Source organism: Silurus meridionalis, chromosome 6, assembly GCF_014805685.1.
Source record: "Silurus meridionalis isolate SWU-2019-XX chromosome 6, ASM1480568v1, whole genome shotgun sequence".
Lineage (NCBI taxonomy): Eukaryota > Metazoa > Chordata > Actinopteri > Siluriformes > Siluridae > Silurus > Silurus meridionalis.
In genome coordinates, this window is record NC_060889.1 from 10275655 (window position 1) to 10291425 (window position 15771).

Sequence of the window (15771 nt, forward strand, 5' to 3'; positions counted from 1 at the left end):
TATAGATCCCCTGTGCTTTGAGAAAGCCCACGCAACCATGTACCATGTAGATGCCCCTGTCCTTCCCTCATCCTCGCTATGCTCAGTTACAACCTCAGCAGCACCCATACAACCCGCAACCATGCCGCAGGACCCCAGTCCAGCACCCACAGTCACTCTGGAAACACAGAACGAGGAATGTCTTGTGGACTCTCAACCAATCTGTTTCAAAGAAAATCCCTTCCTGGTAGCTAATCGTAAGAGCAAGGGCTGCCCCCGTGACGAGCGCATCCTTTCAGGGCCGCCCACAGGCTATGGCAGGCAGGGGCAGCTTCAGACCTCATTGTATAATAAGGCAAGCCATTGGGCAGCGTGTTTGTGATTGAGAGCTTTTTATTTTGGAAGCAGCATGGCCTGTCACCATCTTTTTTTTTTTTTCATCAGATATTTTGCAAATGCTTTTTCAGATGATGCACGCATACCGTTTTAAGAAAGAAACACACCCAGACACCGTAACACTAATTTAAAACACAAAAGCATTGCTTTCTAACACATTTATTTAAGTGAAACAGAAAATGTTAGTGATTGGTGGTATGACTGATGATGGGTTTGCAATTTCATATAAAGTGTAATTACTTATTTTAGTTAAGAATGAAATGTGAAATCAACTGCTGGTGGAAAAAATGGGAGCTTTCAGTATGTACATTTGTCAGATGATAATCTATAGCCTGCCTAATTCTCCAAATGCTTATTAAAAATGTTACAACCATAAGTGCTTTATTATCTAACTAAAAACAAGAGTTTATTTATTTTAGCCGATTAACATTTTGTGGCAGGATGCATAAAGTTGGTATTTATTTATTAGGATAGCATACATAGATGGAATACCTTGGTTACCCAGTATAGATCTGTACAGACATGTATTATGGTATTAATTGTGCATGGCTGTCATGAAGATCACCACAGACAATAATGTAGCTGCTAATTTACTTACTCTGTTCCACTTTTTTTTTTATCAGCAGGGTCCATCAGCTGAAGCCCAAAGAGTTGACAGTCCAGTCCGGGAGCCACTTTATTCTCCAGGCTCTCAATTGGTGAGTCCTTAATTGTTTAGGACACTCTTTTATTCTCATCTCATCTCTTTTTTTTTTTTTTTCCCTACCATTAGTAAGTTGATAGGATTGGTATAAGCTTTTGTCAAAATATATAAGAAACATTAAAGGGAGTACATTTATTTTGTTGCCTAATTCATGCCTTCATTGACACCTCCTTTCATAGCCCTCATTTCGTCAGTCCTCGCCCTCAGCCCCTGTCGCACAAGGCAAAGAGACCCGATTTGTAAGTGGGCTGTCTGAGCACGACCTGCTACTTATGGCTTCCTCTGCTGTTTTGGTTAATGAAACTAAATGCCTCGCAAGATTCGCCTTGGTGGATTGACAAACTGCATTGTTGCTCTGTGGATGATGCGAGATGATACAGTTGTACGAGACTTAACATCCTTAATCTGTTGTGCTACTTCATGTCGTGACGTCAAATCATTGCACCTTTGCCAATGATGAAGGTCAGGGCAGTAAAACAAGTCTAGGCTGACTAGGTGTATTAAAAACTGTGATCATCGGTACTTAAATTTCTGATGCGCTTTGCTAGCTGTCAACGCTCATGAGATTGTATCTAGTTGGTGCCTGCATAATGCTGGTTTGGTGCTTAGGGAATGCTTGTCCAGAAAAGTCCTGCGTCGGAACATGTTTCATACAATGCGTAATTCTGCTCCGTTTCAGGCAAGCATTCATTTGTCTTCCAATGTGACTGCCAAGGACAATTCAGCTGTAAGTGTCAAAAGAAGCCAAGAAAGATTGGGTTTATTTACTGCTACTTGGCTACATTAGTGATCATAAATCACCTGCATATAACATTCTTCATTTAAAGGGTGATTTTTGTCTCTTCATTTAGATGTTTTGTTTTTCTCTCTACTTTCTAGACCAAACCTGGTGCTATCCAGCCTATCTCACGAGTGCGGCCTCCTGCCTCTCCAGTCAGTCAAGATGGCCACAGTAGTCCCAACCTTTGGGGCCCTTCCCCCATCAATTCCCAGACCACTGTAAGAGTCTTTACACACATTCCAGAAACTCGGTACACCATCCCACCACCACCTGTCCTAAAGAATCCGATTAAATACAACACATTTGTCATAAGTCACAAGTACTTTAACTTCAATTAAATTGTACTCAAGTACACGCTAAGTTTCCAGTCTAAATATCTACTGTAGTAAAAGTAAAAAGTAGCTCGCTTAAAATGTACTCAAAGACAAAAAAAAAACTTTTATAATGACTTTTATAATAACGAGAGAAATCGCAAATGCAGATTCAGAATTCAGACAGTGAGCGCACGCATTGAACAACTCCAGCGTTTTTTCCGCAGTGGCAAATCAAAACGCTTTGATTGGACACTGCATTCTCAACAAAAGTGTGTGATTGGTTATACAGTAATGCTCAAAACTAGAAGAAAGAGTAGATTTCATATGGCACTTAAATCGTGACACTGGTAATAGAGCTAGCTTCATTGTGCAGTGACAACTTTGCCCCAAGTCCCGTTGATTTTCTACCCTGGTGCTAACCAACATTCGCAATGTCACACACTGATGCAGCGCAACAATTATGTAAACTAAAGCGTATCATCATCCGACTTCAACATGTTTGCGCAGGTTTGATGCCGAGTTTTTATAAGCTGCCAGTTCAGTCAGTTTGGGCAAACACAGTTTACACTGCATAATAAAGCTGTTGCTTTTCAAAGTGGTCAATGAGTCTGTAGTTCCTGGGGGTGTTCATCCCCCTCGCATTATTTGTATCTATTTACTTACTTACTTACTCAGCAACGGATATGATTTAACATGTAGTTACAGTATTTCAAATAAAACAAAATTGAGTAAAATTGCAAATTTTAAAACTACTTTAGACAAATAGAAGTGCACAAAAAAAATATACAATTAAACGAAACACTTATCTTTGATGGCCTTTAGCAACAAATGCATATAATATTAATCGGGGCTTGCACTCAGGGTGTTAGATTTGTCTATAAATAAAATCTATTATGCGGTGAGCATTTCTTTTTTTTCCCCTGAATTTTCTTCCATCTCTCCAGCCATAAAACACAAGACCCCAACATGTTTTCCAGACTGCACATTGTTGCTTCTCTATCTCTTTGTCTGTCCCATTTCTGGTCGCTCCTCTAAACCCCTCTATTCTCGACTCCTTGGCGTTTGAATCCTCTGTGCAGCCTCGTGCCCCATCCCCAGAAACTTTCAACGAATTTCCCATCAATGTCAAGCAGGCATATAAGGCGTTTGCTGCTGTACCCCACTCCATGGCTGTGCTGGAGCCCCCGCAGGTAGGGTGGAAGCTCCTTGAGGTTCTGAGCATGTCACGGTTGATACGACATCCACAACTTAACCTTTCCCATTTGGAGCCCGTTGTTTTGAAGGCTTGACTGCTGTTGGTCGGAGTCTTGCATGAGTCATTTCCTTTCACATTGTGGAGTGTATATGGGCTCTTGTGCACGGAATAGTAGTGTCCATCTTATCCATCAGTGTCTGGTCTGTTGTGGTATTTGACAGTGTGCAGTAAAACTTTGGCTGTTTTTAGTTTATGAATGAAACTAGTTGTCCTCCAACAGTTTTTTGTTGTTGTGTTTTTTATCATGTGTTTGGTATGAGGAATTATTTCCAGCCTTTTTTACCTGTTACGCTGTTTTTCTTTCCCTGTTTTGTTTTTTGCCAGGATCTCTATGGTCAGAGAAACAACTTTCACCCAAAACAGACGTTTCCAGAGGTATGTCTCGGTCTCCTGTTTTGTTTTGTGTTTTTTAAAGACTGTTCTAGTGTAATAAATGAATGTTGTCTGTTTTCCTGAGTATCACCATCCTAGATGTATGGTGCACTGTACTGTTTAGCAGAGATGGCAGGTCCAACTGATACTGATGGTGTTCCTCTAATGGCTCTTTCAGCCAGAGGAATGTAATGAAGTGTTTATAGGTGAGGGTGAAGGAGGGGGCCTCAGTCCTCACCCCTCCCTCTCATCTGACCTTCGTGAGTACAGGAATCTGGCAGCTGTGCCACGCCTGTCTCGCCCCTCCCTGGAGTCTAAGGTATATGACTTGACAGGGTCAGCACTCCGCTTGTACCCTCTCAATTACAGCTGTACATGCAGCTTTTACTTCGGTGGTGGCGGGGCAGAGGTTTGTGTTGCCTCAACAAAATGTCTCCAAGGACTGTGAGACTTTTCCTAATTTGGGGGACACTTGATTAATCATTCTGCTGACTCGTTTTTTCGAAAAACTGCTTTTGGATTGCTGGCATGCATGATATATCGTTGTAGTCGTTGGGTACAAACCACATCAAGACCTAAGCACGTTTCACTTTTGCATGATAATAATTACATTCAGTATAATTCTTGCCTTTTAATATATGACCTAATAATGCTGCACTTTTGTGCCTATTCTTTCATCGCATTTTCCTTTGAGGTATCAATAATGCATTGCCACTTAAGACCTAAAGTGATGTTTTCTCAGTTTATTAAGTGTGTAAGACATTTAATGATCTCCTTCAAAGTTCTAAAGTAAACAGAGTTGTTTTGTGTTTTTTTTCTTTGCACTACTGACTTTATTTTCTTTCTTACAGCCCCCCACCTCGTCCGGCAGAGGGACCCCAGAGCAGCGCTCATTCAGAGACCGACAGAAGTACTTTGAGATCGATGTAAAACAGCAGACACCGGACAGCAAACCCAAACCTCGTGTTTCACTTGTAGGAGAGGATGACCTGAAAAAAATGAAGGAGGAGGAAGGTTAGCGTTTGCCTCGAACTAAACCCCATCCAAAGAAACCCAAAAAACACCTTGCTAAGAAAACACTACTGTAAATTATCATTTTCTCAGCAATTGAGCAAGCTATTCAGAGTGATGTGTCTTTTCTAATTCCTCAGCCAAGAGAATTGAGCAGACCGCACGGGAGTATCTGCTGGATGAGGATGAAGATGAAGAAGAGGAAGATTTGGCGAAGCAGGTGGCACAAATGAAGGCCCAGGGCAAGGTTGTTTTAGACGGGGTAGAGTACAAGGTTGAACCTGTCAGTGGACATGCATCAACTCCTCCCAGGCAATGTTCCACACCTCCAAACTACAGTGCCACACCTCCCAGCTCAGGGTAGGTTTCTTAATTTAGCATTGCTATTATATGAAGCCTATGTGTAAATCTGTGTACATTTACAGCCCAACACATTTTTGTAATATTCAGCAGTGACCATTGAACACTGGACAAGTTCCACGCCCTTACCCTTACCCAACTCTTATGCTGTATGTGGCTAGTGGTCAAACCTCTTACAGTGTAGGGTTCATACACGTTTTAAAAAATTTATGAAAAAGAATAGAATGTGATTTCCATTAGTAGTCTGGATGTAACTAGGCTGGAGTTTAATAGGTACAACTTTCCTGACAGCCCTAAGCGAGACTTACACTTACAGGACTGTAGGTAAGACTCAGTTGCTTGGAACTCACATTATAAAGTATTTTTTATCCCCTGGATCAATAGTGGATTTTTTCCTTTCCACTTTCAACAAGAAAATATCTTCTAAACTATAGCGTTGCAGCCAATATCATTTCTTTTTGATGTTACCTTTTGTAGGGCCTCATCTATAGATGGAAGGGGGGATTCCCAGCGCAACTCTATGGAAGATAGCTTCAGACTGGAGCAGAGGCCCAACTCCATGACTGGGTAATTAAGACAGCATTACACCTTAATTTTCTATAGCATTTCATGTTTCTTTTTTAATTTAACATGCTTCTAACATGCGTGCAGTCTGATCCCTGTGTACCCTGGCGAGTCTTCAGCGCCAATCCGTACCGCTAAGGCTGAGCGCAGGCACCAGGAGCGACTGCGCGTACAGAGCCCAGAGCTCAGTGTGGCATCAGACAAGGATCTTTCTCCTGCAGAGAAGCGAGCCCTGGAGGCAGAGAAGAGAGCCATGTGGCGGGCAGCCAGGTACAGCAGCAAACTCCGTACCACATATAAAGCTCAGGGATTAGGAATAGGGGGATCATGTCCAGATCTTGAGCTAGAGATCATTGTGGATTTTATTGTTCTATATGTTGGAGAACCCTGTGTTATTTATCTGCCTTTAGAGTTTGCACAACTTGGCCTGCGGCTGGACCTGTATTTCTTTGACCCTTCTTTTTGATCTTAAACTGTACCTTCCTTTTTATGTGTTGTCTTTCACATTCATTTTGTCCATGCTCAGGGTTTCCAAAGACAATGAAAAATGACACCCAAAACATAGCTTCTCGTAATAAACATGCAGAGCACTTGAGATTCAGGCTACATCTACATTCGGATGAATTTGAAAATGGCATTTTTGTTAGAAAAAAAACACTCTGCGTCCACATTTTGTTTTTCAATTGTTTTTCAAAAGTTGCTCATACACACTCGAACGTGAAAAGGTAAGGCGCTTTGAGCTGCATCATTTCTGTCCGGTGTTTATTTACTTTACGGCTCTATGAATCGTGCCGGCAATGACTAAAAACGCTTAAAGCTACACTTTCGTTGACTGAAAAACGGCATCTCAGTGTGGACGGAAAACCAAAACGGAGAGAAAAGGATGCATTTTGGAAGGAAAACGCATTAGTGTGGACATGGCTTCAGTCTTAAGGGGCTTCAAATATTATTGTTATTTACTACGTCTTATTATAAACTATATACGCGATGGCTGCAGCAACCACACTAGTGCAGTGTTTAAAAGTCTCTGTTGGTTGTTACAATCACATCAAATTTGGTTTCCAATTACCTTTCATAGAAGTTACATGTCATCATTTCAATTCTGTGACTATATTTTGTTTTATGTGGTGAATGAACGGAGTAAAATGTTTTGTTTAGATATGTCTTTGGCAACCTGGGCATTGGAGTACCTGTGTTAACTTACCCTTTTGATTCTTACTGTGTGTCATATGCCATCTGTACCCTCTTCTTCTCTTCTCCCCTTTTCTTTGTGCGTTCTTTTCTTTTCTGTATATTATCTCTCCTCTCTCGCTCCCGCCTTTCCTCTCTCTGGTTCCGCTCTCTCCAAGGCCTTATGGTCTAGAGGAAGACGTTAGGCAATATGAGCAAGACCTGGCCAAGAGGCTCTACCAGTCGCGTGTGAGGGCGTCGTTAGACAGTGCTGCAGCTCCTCCCTCTACCTGCTCCTCTACTTCTCAGCCCAGGTCTGCCCTGCCCACCCACACTGCATTGTGGGGGCTGAGCTCTGGTGCTTTTAAACTCTGCTTTGCTGCTTGTCATAGTGTGTGAGGGCCAGGGGCTTGTGTAGTGATGCTGTGTAGTTTCTAAAGTAATAACATTTTTGTTGAGTGAATGATGTGTGCTGGGTCTTACAGACACCACTTCATGCATACACACCCATGATTTTTGCACTGCCTCATCCGTTTGCACACGTTTTTTATTTATGCTGTTTTTATTGTTTTGTTTTTTGTTGTGATTATGGGCTTGGAATGATCGTCTTAAAATTATGATCGCCAAACGAAAAAGAAGTTTTGTCAGTAGTCTCTGGTTTGCAATTAGTAAGTTTTATGACATTGTAAAGTCTTCCCGAATAAGCTTTAGTCTCATTCATTCAGAAAAAGGCTAGTGATGAAATGTCTGTTTATGACCGCTATAATGTGCAAAATGTCAAGAACCCGTCTCTTGGACATTCCATAACATTTATTTACTATTAAAGTGTGTCATATAGTAATAAACGAGAACAGACACTCCCCACCTTCCAAACGAGTTACGGTTCGTACCAGGAATTTGTTCGTAAGTTGTTACTGTGTTCGTTATTAACTACGCATATCTCTCTCATGTAAGAGTTATAAATGCTGTCAACAAACAATAAAATATACGAAAACAAATCAAAATACTGTATACAATATTTTGTATCCGGAGCGCATCATGCAGACTCGTTACGGTCGACGGCTAGCTCTCGGCGGCTCTCCTCCGTTTCGAATTTTTCCGACTCCATACTAATTTCACTTTGAGGACAGGTTTGTTTCTTATCCGCAAAAGTACGTAAAGTGGCGACATCTGTAAATACAGTCATTTAAAGAGGAATCGTAACGCAAGTTGCTGTGATACAAGTGAAAAAATGCCAGACCATGTCGTTATACAAAATAAGTCACGCCATCCTAACGTGAATTTCATATTTCTTTTTTTACAATAGCCGTTTCATGTTATATCACACATAATATATGCCAGCCACAGCTATTCTGCATGTATTCTTCACATACATCAGAACTGCTGTACTTTAGATCCCTAGACTCTAGATCACGGACTGGTTTAATGTCAGACAATATTTTCACGGAGCGGCCTTTAACGCATTTTCTAAATATAATAATAAACGTGAATCCACTGTGTTGTTGTTTGTTCATTTTGCTGGCTTTGGGGTTTGAATTTAGCAGTAATGTATTATGTGTTAGAGGCCGGAGCCCCTTTAACAAGGTAGCGGATGTAGGTAAGACATGTGACCGAGGCATCATGACATGCATCAAGAGTGAGTCATAGACAGATGTGGCAGAGAGAATCCGGTCATTTTCCAAAATAAAATCAGATAATAAATAAAATGGAAATTATGGAAAAATTAAAAGGTTTTTTTTCCCCCTTCACTTTTTAACAGCAAGTTGAATGCATCTTGAATGCATGTTACCAACTTGGTTTACCCTAACCAGGGACACTCCTAAACCTGTAATCTGTGTTTTTCTTTTTTATTACACTTTAATCAATGTGTATACACTATATCTATCTTCTAATCTGAGCCTAATACCTTTTTGTTCTTTTAGGATGAAGTCTTTAGAGCAGGATGCTCTGAAGGCACAGATGGTAATTGCTAAGTCCAAGGATGGGAGAAAGCGAGGCACTCTGGACCAGTTAGCTGAATCACCATCTCCTGCACCCACGCCTTCGCCCACTCCTATGGAAGGTGAGCGCTCAATCTTTAGTCACATAATGGCATCGCAGTGTCATTCCTAGTGTCAGTGTACAGATTTCAATGAGTTCATTTATTGTGCTGACCCCGATTTCTTTCCCCCCCCCCAAACAGATCTCAGTCCTCGCGTTGTGACATCACCCGGTAGACTGGTATGAGATACGTTTTGTTCTTGTTTTATGAGTTTTGTATGCGTGAACAAGAAAACCACTGCTTTGACAGCTGTGTGTTGTTAAGGTTACACTACAGTAGACCACACTTTTAGTATGTTTTTTTTTTTCAACTAAATGTAAAACACTCATGCCCATTACTCTTCCATTCATTTCCAGAGCAAGCAAAGTCGTATTGACATGAACTGCCTCCTTGTCCTGTTTTTTTTTCTGCCTCTATTCCCCTTTTGTCTCTGTCCTCTACCCATCTCACTTCTGCTTTGTCTTTATTTCTCCACCTCCACCCCTCCTTCCACCCTATATATCTACACCTGTTCATTTGCTATCCTTAGTCCCTGTCCGAAAAGAAGTTTGACTACCGACAATTTGCTGCCATTCCTTCTGCTAAACCCGTATACGACATTCAGGTATTGCCTGCATGCCAATAATCCCAGGAACCTGACACTCCTTAACCTCTCAAGTTAGTCTCATCTGCCTGGCTTTCCCTGTTACCTCTCTCCCTCCTGGCCATGTTGAGGAATAGCAGTATCTCTGGTAACTGGGCGTCCAGCTTCTCTGCATAGACAACTTTGATGTTCAGTCACCATTTACTGCTGGTACCAACAATTACCTCAACAACTTATGAATTTCAATGTTCCGATGTAAACCAATGAATAAGCATTGAACTGGTTGGACAGTCTCAGACCTGAACAACTGGATTCATTGTGCTACGGAACATGGGATAAAGTCAAAATGGCAGCAAGGATCTAACCCTGAGCTCATTTCTCTCAGATTTTCCCACTCACCCTTAGCAACTGGCACTCTTTTGGTTCAGAGTATCAGCCAAATTTGAAACATAGCTCCAATTGCTCCTTGGGACAAAGTATTATCTTTGTGCTGCAGGGGAAATCTGATCATAATTACTTTGGTGGGCTATCAGCTGTGAGTGGAATGCAGGCGAGACGGTTAACCAGGGCATGGGGAGCTGGGAACAAGGGAATGTTGCCTTATTTAGTGTTGGTGTTTTGTGTTTTTGTGGATGTTTGGATGAATATTGGTCATGTGGTTTGGGGTCATGTGGTGTTGTGTTTCTAATATCCCTTTACTGTTACCAAAGACCACCAAATTTTGTGTCTAACTTCTTAAAAACTGGCATACGTAATTTATTTTTCTCTATGATGTAGAAGTACTTCAAGGTCTCGTTCAGACATACGTGATTACGGCTTAAATGAGAAAAGAGAGTTCTGAAGAGAAATCTGTCTCTGAGGAATGTCTGTACTTGTAATACCGTAACTTTGAAAAGTGTTTCTTTTTTACATCTATTTAAACCATTTATAAATAATTTTGTAATCATATTTTTTTTAACTCTAATATGCTGTTTGGTGGCCTTTTCAGTGTGCCATGACCTCACTGTGTGAAGTGCTGTTTATGAGGTATTTTATCAGTTGAGTTTATTGTTAAGCAATGCCTTCACCCTGATCTCAGAAAAATGTGTTCATGATGTAATATGCGGATTGAGCCGGCTTTCTGTCTTCACCTGGGTTTTCATAATACCAAGGTTTCGAATTGTTGACCCTGGAATATGGACTAGAGCTTTGTGTGTAGCACTTGTGTAGTCAGGAACGACTCAAGGTACGTCCATGCTGGGGGTGAAGGACTGTGTGTATAGCATGCTGGGGGACATTTGTTGTGTGACTTCTGTTACTTCAAACAAGTATGGCTTTTTTATGTTGCTTCTTTCTTCTCAGTGCTTTTATCAGTGACCTTGTATATCGATGCCCCCTCATGGATAACCGCTTATGTCACAATAGGGGGGGTGTTTGTGTGTGTGTGTGTGTGTGTGTGTGTGTGTGTGTGGGTGGGTGTAAACCAGCGGATTGCTTTACTTGTATGAGGAAGTGCTATTGTGCCTGGTGACCTCAGCTGGTTTATAAACCACTGTTTTCTGTTCCCTGGCTGTTCCCTGTTTATGGCTTTGTCTCCTACAGTGGTGCTGGCAGTCACTTCGGGCTGAGAAGCCCTTCAGTCTTTACTCTCTTACACTTCTTCTTATCTTGCAGTCTCCAGATGCTGCAGATGTTCGATACAACAGCGATGCCTCCATGAGCCCAGGTAAGCTTTTGTGTATGAGTAATCAGTAGATGTATTGCTATAGGAGTTTGAGTTCAGACTCTGTAATATATTTTGCTGACACTTGTTATCCCCTTGACACAGGAAGTTTCCTAGGATAAGTGATCATCTGAATTTGGTAGGAGTTTTGTATGTATGTACATTATATAGACAGAAGTATCGGGACACCTGACTTTTCCAGCCGTGTGGTTTTCCCTGCTACCACAAACTTTTAGGCACCTTAAATATGTGCTTTGTGCATTTGAGTGGAAGATCTTGAGTGTCCTGTTATAGAGCTCTGACCTCAACCCCTACTAAACACCTTTGGGACGTAAAAGAGCGCTGACTACACCCCAGGCCTCCTCACTCTACATCAGTACCTGAGTTTACTAACAGCCTTGTGGCTGAAGGAGCACAAATCTGCACAACCACAGTACAATCTACTGCCCAGAAGAGTTTAGTTAATTATAACAAAAAATTGGGAATAAGTGTGGAATGGGATGTTCAAAAGAAGCACATATGAATGTTATGGCCAGGTGTCCACAAACTTTTGTCCATGTAATGAATGTGTGTGTGTACGACAACGTGTCCTAACGATGCATACTTCCGGGAACTGTTTGCTGCTGAAAGCCTGCTTAAAGGGTGACGCTTTGGAAAACAAAATCAGTTTTTTATAACTAAAATGTTTAACGTTTTTGGTATAAAATAAGGTCCCACATTTCCTCCCTGTACAAAACCTCTACTGCCCTTTATTTTCAATATTGGAGGCATAGCTTTGATTTAAAAAGTCTTAGAGTTTCTACTAATGACAAGGCATCGCATAGATAAAATGCACAAATAAATGGATTTAAAGTAATGTAAGAACATATTCCAGGAAAAATAGAGTTTGGGAATTTTTGCTGCCTTGTTTACATCGTCTGCATTGCGTCTCGAAGCCTGTTTCATTTCCTAAAACTCTGAATTCACACGATCCTGAAACCTCATTAATTTCGGCTTTTATTTCAAGGACACGAGATAGCTGATGTGGCGGATTGTGTTGCCGATGAGCAACAAAATGTAGTCGAAGATCAAATTTCTATACAGCACTTAACCGAAATGTGTGCGTTTTTTTTAAACACGTGGTCCAGAAATGAACCCACTTGCATCTATTATTTTCATGTTAACACGTGCATGACTCAATTTAACATCCGTTTGAAGTGTTGCTTCTCATGCTTGTGGATATGGGGATTATTGGGCCTTCGTGACGGTTGGTGTCTGCACAATGCCGGTTGTGGGATTATTGCAGCGTTCCTGCTGCAAAAGCTCCAATTTGATACCCTGCTGTACAGGTTTCCAACCTCTAGTCCTGGAGAACATTGTTGTAGGGTAATTCCTGCTGAATGAAAAAGAAAAGAAAGCCAGGGTCAGAGCACAGGGTCAGCAATGATACAGCGCCCCCTGGAGCACTGAGGATTAAGGGCCTTGCTCAAGGGCTTCAAGATTGGCAGTTTGGCGATACCAAGGTTTAAATCCCGACCTTCAACACACGTACTACCTTGAGCTTAGGAAAGGCTGTTAACTGGCTAAAATGTGCCGGACATTTGGATTTTCCAGGACCAAGGTTGGGAACTAAAATGATGTTGCTTACTTTAATACCAGGCCTGGTTGATGATCTTGCCTGTTCCTTACTGACCATATATGGTTATAGCTTTGCTTTTGCTCCTCAGATGTTTTTTTTTTTCTAGTATGTTGCGTGGGAAGAGGCGGATGCAACTAAACCAGCGATCCGATATCTTGCTTTAAAAGTCAGGTGTCTTTCTGAATTCATACTGAAACATTTTTCTGTGTGTCTCTCTTTAGTTTCCTGCGTAGAAGCTGAGGTGCCTGTAACTACTGTGGCCTCCACATCTGCACTGGAGGAGATGGCGTTGTACAGCAACAAGCGTAAACTCCGACAGGGCCGTCGCAGTCTAGAGACAGCCGTTCCCACATAATTTTACACACACACAGACTTATACACACGTGATACAGATAATAAAATAGTCCACATTAGCTAGTGAAGCTACAAGCTATAGACACTAAAATGTACACTCACAGAAATGCGTGAAAGACTTTCAAACCACTCTCTCTCTCTCTCTCTCTCTCTCTCTCTCTCTCTCTCTCTCTCTCTCTCTCTCCAATGTCAACCTTCACAGTGACAATTTTTTTTCCTCTAAAGAAACACTACATCTTCTCATCTCTCCCACACCATTCTTGCCTTTCTAGCTAACATTTAGCACAGATGTTGAAGGAGGAGCATCGTACATACAAACAGCAAACTCCACACAGGCTTTTTATTCTTTTCATTTTTCCTTTTTTTTCCCTACAGTTTGCTTTTAACAGGCTAAATTATTTTTTTGATGATGTTGATTTGGGTGCTTTTTAATACTTTAATTTTTAAATCTCTGATATTAATGTAAAAAAAATTAAAAATAACTTTTATTTAATTTTTTTTTTCTTTTTTTTTTTTTTTTTCTATATATAAATGTGTTCACATTCAGATAATTTTAGAAAAAAAAGCAAGCGGTCATTCTGCAACCTTCAACTGCCCCATACAGAAAAAAAGAGAAAAAAAATTTAAAAACATTTTACACTTAATTTATTTCCGTAGTCGCCACTGTGGCTTTTATTCACTTTTTTAAATGACGCTTCGTCGTTGGGAATATTCCACCAATCAGTCGATATTTCCCGGTATTGGGATTATTGATTTATCAGTGCTGTATTGCTTTGTATCAACTTTATAACCATATCAAGTATAACAATCATTGGCTTTTTAATCCAACATTTTGGATTTGGAGCAGTGTTGCGAATGAATGTATGTTCTTGTCGTCGGCTTTGTGTTTCGAGGGTCTCACCATAAAGCTAAAAAAAAGAAAAGAAAAAAACAGTGTGCCTGGTTTCATTGTGAGTGCAGCTTAAAATGAACTTAAATGGCTCTCTAGTCTTCCTGGACCAGGACTAGAAGATAAAAGACTACAGAGGACAACCGTCTGTCCAAATATTTGCATCCACAAAAAAAACAGAATATCCTTCCCTTTGCAGTTTTCTGTGTCCTGGACCATGTTGCATGCTGTTTGCTGGAACATTCCCATAAACAGACTGACTATTAAAAAAAAAAAAAAAAAAAAAAAGACATTTGTAATAAACTTCAGCAAACTTTCAGACCATGAACTTGAAAGGCGCATTCTAAAGAGAAGGTCCAGGTGTCCATCTTATTCTAATATGGTACCATTCGTTTTCTCTATGTAACACTGGGGTTTAGGGATGAACTTTTAGGTTCCCCTGTTTTGTTTGTTGTTTGTTGTTTTCCTCTCCTCTTGTCTGTGTGACTCATGTTCATATACTTTGTCGCTGGAGTGGTTACTTCAGATTTGTTTTCCAATTAGATTCGAATCTAAAGCCAATCGCTTAACCTTGTGTGTATAATGTACAAAATGCTGCGAGAAGCAGAACTCCGAGGAGAATCTGAGCCAGCGTGTGCAGCGGCAGCGGGATGCAGAAGCAGTCGGGACTGGTGTCCACTGCACTGTGTATTGGCGTAATGCATTAGTTTTGCTGTTTTTCAATCCTGGGTGAGAAAAAAAATGTACATGTTCTTTTTTTTTTTTTTTTCTTTTCTTTAATCATTCTCAAACCAGCTGCCATCAACACTGTGGTCACTCTCATGTCATACAATGTCTTTATCTTTTCTAATCGTAGATTTTTTTTTTCTTTCATCTTTCTTTTTGCTAACTGAAATTCAGTTTTGGTGGACAACACTTGGGAAATTGCTAAATGATCATTTATTGTATTTTTGTAAAGACAGAAATCACATTTCACACAAATAACAAATGGGATTCACTACATTTTTCCAGCAGGGCAGTTGTTTTCTCTCTTGTTCTCAATTACTTTGGGATGGGGGGATGTTTTGTTTTGTTTTTTCCTGCTACATAGGTGGTGGAGGGGCTGAATGTAGGGGTTAGAGCTCATTCAGGACTGTAACTAGTGAATTTGTACAACCAAAGAAGTCTATTTTGTGGTTCAGGAATAATAAAGTTTACTTTTCATTTAACAAGCTGATGTGTCCAAGTGTCTCTTTACATACGTTTACATGCATCCAGCTTTTTATACTGTTTGTGTCGAGTCATTTTTATTTGTATTTTTTTTACCCACTGCACTTTCAGGTTTGTTTACTAGGATAAAGAGTAAAACAGGGTGGGTGTGCAGCTAAAGAAAATAATTCTTGTCGTGTGATGCAGTCTGAACCCGGCTACCGTTCTACTTTTCATCGTTTTCCAGTGCAGCTGTTTGAGAAAATGAACGACCAATCAGAATTGAACAGTCCTGTAATAAGGATGTTTAGGGTTGTTTTTATTTTAACTGAATAGTGGGTAACATTGATTGATAGATAGATAGATAGATAGATAGATAGATAGATAGATAGATAGATAGATAGATAGATAGATAGATAGATAGATAGATAATACAGTGCAGTTGCCCTGTCCCATGTGCAGAAAAACACCCCCAAAGCATGATGCTACCA

At 40.6% G+C, this 15771-nt stretch overlaps 1 protein-coding gene across 6 annotated transcripts in view; it reads left to right on the forward strand.

Annotated features, from left to right (window-relative positions):
• Positions 1–15303, forward strand: part of scrib (scribble planar cell polarity protein) — a 76947-nt gene extending 61644 nt beyond the window's left edge. The window contains exons 30-46 of one of the 6 annotated variants that reach the window (XM_046852180.1): positions 999–1073; positions 1258–1317; positions 1758–1805; positions 1958–2077; positions 3253–3363; positions 3753–3803; positions 3979–4119; positions 4652–4814; positions 4952–5171; positions 5649–5738; positions 5823–6005; positions 7085–7219; positions 8828–8967; positions 9088–9125; positions 9476–9550; positions 11183–11234; positions 13071–15303. In XM_046852180.1, the coding sequence (XP_046708136.1) occupies positions 999–1073; positions 1258–1317; positions 1758–1805; positions 1958–2077; positions 3253–3363; positions 3753–3803; positions 3979–4119; positions 4652–4814; positions 4952–5171; positions 5649–5738; positions 5823–6005; positions 7085–7219; positions 8828–8967; positions 9088–9125; positions 9476–9550; positions 11183–11234; positions 13071–13204 (1836 nt within the window). In that variant the 3' untranslated portion in view covers positions 13205–15303. The remainder of the gene's footprint in view (positions 1–998; positions 1074–1257; positions 1318–1757; positions 1806–1957; positions 2078–3252; positions 3364–3752; positions 3804–3978; positions 4120–4651; positions 4815–4951; positions 5172–5648; positions 5739–5822; positions 6006–7084; positions 7220–8827; positions 8968–9087; positions 9126–9475; positions 9551–11182; positions 11235–13070) is intronic. The other 5 variants (XM_046852182.1, XM_046852181.1, XM_046852183.1 and 2 more) reach the window with 5 other exon arrangements.
• Positions 15304–15771: the final 468 nt, after the last annotated feature.